Raw genomic sequence first — 8603 nt, forward strand, 5'->3', positions numbered from 1 at the left:
AAGGAAAATATGAAGAAGGACAGAAAGCCCCGTGAGTGTGGACTTAGGGCAGCCAGAGATGGTAAGAGAGGTGGGAAAGTCTGGGAAGAGACTCGGGAAATGCTTTAACCCTAAACCACGCAGTGGAAGTCCCACTTGCTGTGTGCCCAGATTCACCACACTGTGGAAGGAGAATTTCCTGGCTTCTAAGTTGGCCTCCTGGATGTGCTGTGCTCCAGGGCAGACAAGCTGGGTGATTGGTGGGTACCACTAGGAAAGGAAAGGGGTCAGATGATAAAACCTGGGGCTCAGCCTTTGCAAGAGAATCATCCCTAGCTAATCTCCCAGGTGGCACCAACAATTAGCCAGGAGAAGTCACAACAAGAACTCAGAGGCACCTTCTGGCCGGGGGGCCGCCTTAGCAGCAGCTGTTCAGCACAGCCTGCTCTGTGGCTCCCCATATACTTTCTCGTGTATTCATTCAATACATGTCTTGGGGGCATCTACTGCATACCTGGGCACTTTGCTAAGAGACATAATGGCGAGTAAAGCACCGCCTGCCCCATCGCTGTGGTCTAGTGGGAGAGATGGCTACCTATACAAGCCAGGGTCATGTGTGCTCTGACGGAAATGAATAGTGGGGCTTGCGGAGGTGCAGAGAGTGGGGCCTGGCCTAGATTTGGGGTGTTTGGAAGGCTTCTTAGCAAAAATGACTCTTTAGCCGATTGGGGTCCCTCAGAGAATAACCTACCCTGAGCGCGTGTGTCCTGCGATGGGGTGGAAAGCTCTCTTGCAGTACAGAAGGAGCCTGGAGTTAACATGCTGCACTTCTAGGTAAGGGAGGAGACTTTAGGAAACCAAACAGAGATGAATGCTTTCCTCCTCCTGACTGTTCTGACCCAGACAGTCAAATTCCTGCACAGCTATACCTCGGAAGTAATGCATGTGCAAATTCTAAGCCAGGAATAGAAGCCATGCCTGATAGAATCCATGCTCACTCTTTTGTTGCTGACTTTTGTATTAGCTCTTAGCTGAGGGTCAGCATTTTCTGATACCATCTTCTGCATTGAACTCATCCTCTTCCCTCTAACTCCTTTAAGGATCTCAAATCTTCCAAGCAGCCTTATTCAATATTTATATGGTCTGGACACAGCGAGGCTGCTTTGATCTGCAGTGAGTGAGGACTGGAGATCATCAGAGCTTGGCCCTCAGCAGCTTCCTCTTGGCTGCCCTTCCCCACGTGTGCCCCTCCCCCAGGGGTCCCCAGGAGCCCTGCAGGGTGAAAGCACATATTTCTGTTCAGAGTCTTTGCTTCCACTGGGCACAAGTAGACACCTGTCAATCCCTTTCAGGGCAGGGGAGAGAGTTCTGCCGTATTCTTATTTACAGCCCAGAGATTCAGCCTTCATTTTTCACTGTGACCAGTTAGCAGAAGCAAGAAGTCAATGAACCCTCAATGGACAGGCCACCCCAGTAGGGCCAGCACATGCAGGAAAGTGGATACGGGTTGGAATTGCTCCTTTTGCCCTTGCAACTTGGAATTCCCGTGGCCAGGCTGCCTGTTTTCTTTCATCAGCGGCATCAATGAGATAGCGGGACCTGTGAGGTTTATTCTGTCTCTGACAAGCACACACCTCCATCAGGATGCTAAGTAATGAAAGCGCCTTTATACTTGCTGCCTGGACCTTCAATGAGAAATGAGGCCAGTTCAGACATCTGTACTGATCTGCACCCAGCACAGAGGGTCTGGGGTAATAATACTCTAACTCCGCCGCTGTTGTTTTATCTTCTCAGCCTAGCTACAAAAAGAGTGCTGCTACCCAGGCCGCATCCAGGCAGAGCCCTTCTAGGTCAGCTAGCTGCAGAACAGCATCAGCAACTGGGCCTTCTAGAAGGACAGGAGACGTTTTGCCACCCAAGGGCCTGTTTCTCCAACATCTTGGAGAAGTAACAGGGTAGCATCAAAAGTATAGGTCAGAGGTGGTTAATAGAGCAGAGCTATATTTACTCTCTCCCTCTCTTATGCAGACAGCACTACTAATCAATCATAATACTTGTTCCTGCTGAAAATATGTACCATCCCGGGAGCTGTAGTTGCCGACACAGATCCTTGGGCTGCAGAGAAACTGAAGGCAGGGGCATTGATCTCCTTTCCCGGGAAGGTTAAGGTTTATCGTTAACAAAGCCTGAAAGGGTCCCTTTGCTGACACATTTATAATTAGCAGTCCAAGTGAATTCATTCTTTTCTCTTGGGGAAAAAAGCATTGAGCCACTGGTTCATGGGGTGAATCATGGCAGGCAAGTGCCTGGAGGGGCCTCCTTTCTGGGGAAGAGGCCCAGAAGGAGCAAACCATGTCCCAGAGGACTTGAGAACAGTTGGCAGGACTTCCCACATCCTGCAGGGTACAGAGACAACCAAGTATTTCCCATAACCCAGTGGGGACATGGAAGGAACTGAGAGAAACAGGACCTGGGAGGTAGGGGGCCCCCAGTATTGATTGTGTATGTTACTCTCAGAACAGATGCCCAAAAGAGATATTAGGGCAAGCTACAGAAAATAGAGAATTTTAGATTACTGACGCCTTTAAGCTTGTATCCTTAGAACTCGGCTAAATTAAGGATAAGTTTATCAAGACCCTCTTCTCAAGGGCCCACAGTTTATCTGGGGAATAGAGAAGCAAACAAGCCATTAGGATGTGGAAAGGGGTATTAAACAATATGGGAGCTGCTTGTACAGAAAACCATTCTGTGAAGAGTCCCCCCATCTCTCTCTCCAGTCTCACTTTTGGGAGGTGTATTAGTTATCTATTGCTGCGTAACAAATTACCTCAAAAATTAATGGCTTAAAACAATAAACACTTATGATCTTGCAAAGTTGCCAGGGGTTAGGAATTTGGGAATGGATTGACTGGGTGGTTCGGGCTCAGGGTCTCTCAGAAGGTTGTAGTCAAGATATTGCCAGGGCTGCAGTCACTTGGAGGTTTGACTGGGGTGGGAGGGTCCACTTCCATGGTGACTCAGAGGACTGCCACATGCTGGTTGTTGGCAGGAGGCCTCAGTTCCTCCATGTGGACCTCTCCATAGGGCTACTTGAGTGTTCTCACAGCATGGCAGCTGGCTTCCCCCACAGTAAAGGATCCAAGGGAAAGAGAAAGAAAGAAACCACATTCTGTTCATAAGGAGCCCCTTACTAAGTTCAGCCCACAGTTGAGGGGAGAAAATTAAACTCCAGCTCTGGAAGGGAGGAGTATCAAATAATTCATGGACTTATTTTAAAATCACCAAAGGCCATGAAGGAAGCTAGATTCCCTGAACTGCCTCCACTATCCTGATCCCCTAAATGTGATGGGTTATTATGCATCCAGAGATAATAGCATGAGGAAGGTCCACTTGACAATATTGGGATCGGGAATCAGACACAGTCAGGAAAGATTAGGGGTACCTAAACGTAAGAACACGGTCAAAACTGTGTCACTTCTGGGATGGGGCTCTCAGAGAACCAGCCCAAGGGGGAAAGTAGGAGCCAGGTGTAAGCACTGTTACCCAAGGTCCGAGCAGTCTCTTTAAGGAGGAGGATCAAGGAGGCATGGGGTGGGGCCTGAGAGAAGGCAGCATCGGGAGGTCTAGCCACAGGGGCTGAGCTGGACTGCCCAGTGGGTACCCTAAACATGAGCTCAGAGACCCAGCCCAGCACAGGCCTCCAACAAAACTACAAAAAGTTCACCTTCAGTGAGAACCGAACCAAAAGTTTTGCAATCCAAACATCTCAAATAAAGTCATTAAAATTTCAACACTCAAGTAAGTTTGTGTTTTAAGAGTCAGTATATTTTAAAATTTGGAACACATAATGAGGGTGGGGGGTTGCGGAAGGGTCTCTAAAGCAGAATTGACCGATTGGCATATCATAGCACGCTGATGGACTGTTCACGGGTAGGGCCCCCAGCAGGGCTGTGCCGCTGGTGACCAGCACAGGGAACCTGGCATAGGGGGGTGGGTGGGAGCTGAAATCTAGCCTGTGTCCTGTCTACCAAGCCTGGCATCCTGGTGCAGGGATGAGCCAGCCTGCAGGAAAAGACACACTTCTGTTATTCCTAGTTCCTGCTAGCTGCTGTCTCTGCTACTGGGTTATGGACCAGTTGAAATATAGATGCATTTGGCCCTTAGGGAAGCCAGGAAGGCTAGGACAGTACCATGGGGCGACCAGGGCAGATCCTTCCTGCTGGGAGCAGCCTTGTGTCTAACTCACATCAAAAAAAAAAGAAAGAAAGAAAAGAAAATGAATGCTTGAATCCAGCCCTAACCAGGCAGCTAACCAGTCAACAAGCATCAATACCAGATCTTAGGCAGCGTCATCGACGTCCAATCAAGGTCTCCTTAGAGGCCCCCTGCTTAGTAATTGAATCCCAGTATGGGTAGCACAGGGCTCCAGGACTAATCAAGGAGGCACGGAAGCAGGGCCAGGGAGAAGCAAGGGAACAGGTAGCCCCACACACAGGACTTGTCCTCGTGGCCAGCTGCGAGGCAGCCCCCCGGGAAAGCGGACGCAGCCTGTCCTTCCAGAGCTTTGCGAGTTGGCTGCTGGTAGCAGCATGCTAATGGTGCTCTAGCCAGTCCCCTCTCCAGCCCCACAGAAAAGCCAAGCTGGGGTACTCCTCTGAAATGCCACTGAAATGCCTCAGAAGAGCTCCACTCTGGCTGGAGGGGCTGTGAGTTGGTCCAGAGCAGCATACAGAGGAGGGATAGGAGGCCAGATCCCTGCATCTAATAAAGCTTGAATCTGATAGTCAGAGGTTGTGCTGCACAGATTCATGTGCCCACGGGTCTGGAGCCCGGGCCTGCGGACCGAGCTGTGCTGAAGGATGTGACATATGCAAATGAGTCACGTTGCGGCACTGCTGGGACCTGAGTGACAGCTTCATCCTGCAGCACCCCCATCTGTCAGGGCCTGTTCATAAAGAGGCCTGGAGTCTTCGCTTGTCTTTTGGCAACTAGACAGCTCACTCAGGCATGACGTAGCACAGAAATTGAGTTTGACTTTAAAACTGCTCCTTGTGATGGTAACAGCCAAGACAAGCTCTGCGCTGAATTATTGAACGGCGCGGGTGTTTGCCTGCCCCAGCCAGAGCCTTTCTTCTCTGTAGCTCCCTTGCCTGACAAGTAATTTTAAATATGCAGCAACGCGTGGCCCTGTGCTCACCCGGCCAGCGCTGAGCCGCATTCCAGCCATGCTTCAACAGCTGCCAAGACACTCAGGGCACCAGGTCTTGCTCCAGGGTCACGGGGACTACAGATTTGGGCAAATGGATATCTTGATGATCTCCAAGCTATTGTTCTGAAGGAATCAAATCTTAACACGTCTAAAACCAAAATCATTCATTAATCCCAAACCAGCTTCTTCACCTGTTTTCTCTACTTTGATGAACGAAGCCACCATCCATCCAGCCACCCAAGCCCATGTCTTGGCTTCATCCTTGATTCCTGTTGCCTCCTCACTCTGCAATATGGGATCGGTCTCCAGGCTTTGTCTACTGAGCCTCTAAAATACTTCTCAGTTATAGCCAGTCCTCCCCATTCTCACCTCTCTTGACTTGTTGGGCTGTTATCATCTCTCCTCTGGACACCTAACGAGTCCTCCTGTCAAGCTCTCTTTCTCCAGCGCTTTGACAACAACCATCTAATCATATCACTGTCCAACCTTCATTGGTTCTTATTCCTTTGAAGATAAAGTCTAAACCCTTTATCATGTTAGAGAAAGCTCACTTTGAATATGAGTTCTGCCACTTGCAACTCAACCTGTAAAATGAGAGTAATAATAACAGTGAGGATTAAATGAGAGAATGTATATAAGCGACGGGGATCAGTATCCGGTGTCTCAAAAGTACCAGAAACACTCACTTTTATAATTGTTGCTGCTATTCACACCCTGTTCTCCCCTCCCTTTCCATCTGTATCTCCTGACCAGAGGGTCATATTCTACACAACCACACACATCCCCTAAGCATGTCCTACAATCTCATATGTTTGTGCCTTTACAGATGCCATTCTCCTGCCTGGAATGACCTTTATCTCCTTTTCTAGCTAATGAATTGCTACTGATTCGTAGAGGCCCATCTCAAATGTTACCTTCCTTGAGATGGTCCTAATGGTCCCATCTTTGCACTTTCGTGACCTTTTAACTCTGTTATAACCCATTGCCTTGAAATATTTGTTCTCACGTGTGCCTCCTTCACTGCACAGTGAGCTCTCTAAGAACAGAGGAAATACATCCATTCAAACATTTATTCAGGGACTTCCCTGGTGGCGCAGTGGATAAGAATCCGTCTGCCAGTGCAGGGGACATGGGTACGAGCCCTGGTCCGGGAAGATCCCACATGCCGCGGAGCAACTAAGCCCGTGCACCACAACTACTGAGCCTGCGCTCTGGAGCCCGCGAGCCCAACTACTGAAGCCTGCGCACCTGGAGCCCGTGCTCCGCAACAAGAGAAGCCACCGCAATGAGAAGCCTGCACACCACAACGAAGAGTAGCCCCGCTCGCCGCAACTAGAGAAAGCCCGCGCAGCAACGAAGACCCAACGCAGCCAAAAATAAATGAAAAAATTTAAAAAAAAATTTTTTTAATTAAAAAGAAACATTTATTCGATAACAGGCATGTGGCGTCTTTCCTGGGCCAGGCACTGTGCTGAGCGCTGCGGGCACAAAGATGCGTTAGGCACCATTTATTAATCAGGGTGCTTCCTTGCAGACAAGAGCATCCACTCTAACTAGTTTAAACAGAAAGACTTTTATTACAGAAATCGAGTAGCTCACAGAATCTTGGGTAGGGTCAGGGCCAGGCTTGGTGTCTAAGAATATAGACAACAGCAATGCAGCTGAGAACTATGCAGACTGAGAAAAATGACCAATGACACCAAGGCAATGCTCTGATGGAAACACCAACACTATAGCCACTTTGTGCTAGGGGCTGGAGCATAAAGACTCCAGAAGAACGAGATATCACCACCAAGGTTGCCAGAAGATCCAGTCTTCACTGTTGGCTTCTGTGGAAGTTTCATACGAGTATATCTGCTTGATGGAACTTAGGTCACATTCCTATATCCCAGCTGTAAGGGAGTCTCATAAATGCAGTTGTTAGCTTTCCAGCTCAAACAGGAAAGCGGCGCAGCGTGCGGGCCGCGGTCTGCAGCCTGAGCGCCATCTCTGCGCCCAACGCGCCCTGCCTGCCGCGGCCCTGGGGACTGCGGGCGGGCGCCGTCCCGGCGCTGCGCACCGGCCCCGCTCTGCTGTCGGGTGGTAAATTCACAGACAAACATGAATGGGTAACAACAGAAAACGGTGTTGGAACAGTGGGAATCAGCAATTTTGCACAGGAAGCTTTGGGAGATGTTGTTTACTGTAGTCTGCCTGAAGTTAGGACAAAATTGAACAAACAAGAGGAATTTGGTGCTTTGGAAAGTGTGAAAGCTGCTAGTGAGCTCTATTCTCCTCTATCAGGAGAAGTAACTGAAATTAATGAAGCTCTAGCAGAAAATCCAGGACTTGTCAACAAATCTTGTTATGAAGATGGTTGGCTGATCAAGATGACACTCAGTAACCCTTCAGAACTAGATGAACTAATGAGTGAAGAAGCATATGAGAAATACATAAAATCTATTGAGGAGTGAAAATGGAACCCCTAAATAAACTAGTTTGAAACAACTTAATCTAGCATGGTTGTCTTAAATTAGTGGTGGATAGATTTTTAAAAAGCAACTTTTAGCAAAAGAAACTACTTGAAACAATGTTGCCTGAAGAAAATACCCCTTAACTTCCTATGGATTTCAGATAAACACTATGCATCTTTTTCACAACACCCTGTGATTTTTAGGCTAGTCTCCAGTTATAATACTCAGAATTCCTGAAATTATCTGTGTAAAACTAGTTATAAAAATTATGTAATTCAAGGATAACATTGTTATCTTAACCTTATATAATATTGTAACTTGCTTACAGCCATCCCTGGATTTGGGTCAAAATACTCAATGAACTTGCCACTGGAAATAAATGACAGTGGAGAAAAGTTTGTTAGTTGTATAGTGTCCAGTGAAGAACATTACTATCTTAATTTTGCAATATACTGTGTTTGCTGGTGCTATTTTTATACAGTGAAGCAACAGCCTTGCAGGAAAATAAGAAACAGTTTAATAATAAAATATTCAACTTCTTAAAAAAAAAAAAACAGGAAAGCAAGGTATGAAGGCTTTGGAATGGGTGTTGAGTGAGCCACACTACATCATCCTGGCTCTTCAAGAGCTCCAGCTTAGGGAGAAAGTCAGGCAAGCAAACAGACATTACAGTATTATCAGTGCAGTACGGGGCAAGGGGTGGGGAGGGGCAGTGAGAGCCAGAGGAGCGGTCCCCAAGCCAGGTGAGGGGGCTTGGCATGGAAGGCATACCTCTGTATGCCAAGTTTTAAGAGCTTGCATTTTATCCTGAAGGCACTGGGTAGTCATCGAATGACTTTAAAACAGGCATGTGACATGGTCATATTCTAGTTCTGGAAAGATCAACCTGGATTGGAGAGGGGCAAGTCTAGAGAGAAAAAAGTCAGTCACGAGACCACTGCAGTCATTTGGGTAAGACGATG

At 47.9% G+C, this 8603-nt stretch overlaps 1 protein-coding gene across 1 annotated transcript; it reads left to right on the forward strand.

The window, feature by feature from the left end:
• The first annotated feature begins 517 nt into the window (after positions 1-517).
• Positions 518-8179, forward strand: LOC118883331 (glycine cleavage system H protein, mitochondrial-like). The gene is made up of 2 exons (XM_036830066.1): positions 518-524; positions 7130-8179. The coding sequence occupies exons 1-2, from the start codon at positions 518-520 to the stop codon at positions 7639-7641; spliced, it is 519 nt and encodes a 172-aa protein (XP_036685961.1). The 3' UTR covers positions 7642-8179.
• The last annotated feature ends 424 nt before the right edge of the window (positions 8180-8603 follow it).

Source organism: Balaenoptera musculus, chromosome 17 (genome assembly GCF_009873245.2).
Source record: "Balaenoptera musculus isolate JJ_BM4_2016_0621 chromosome 17, mBalMus1.pri.v3, whole genome shotgun sequence".
NCBI classification, from domain to species: Eukaryota; Metazoa; Chordata; class Mammalia; order Artiodactyla; family Balaenopteridae; genus Balaenoptera; species Balaenoptera musculus.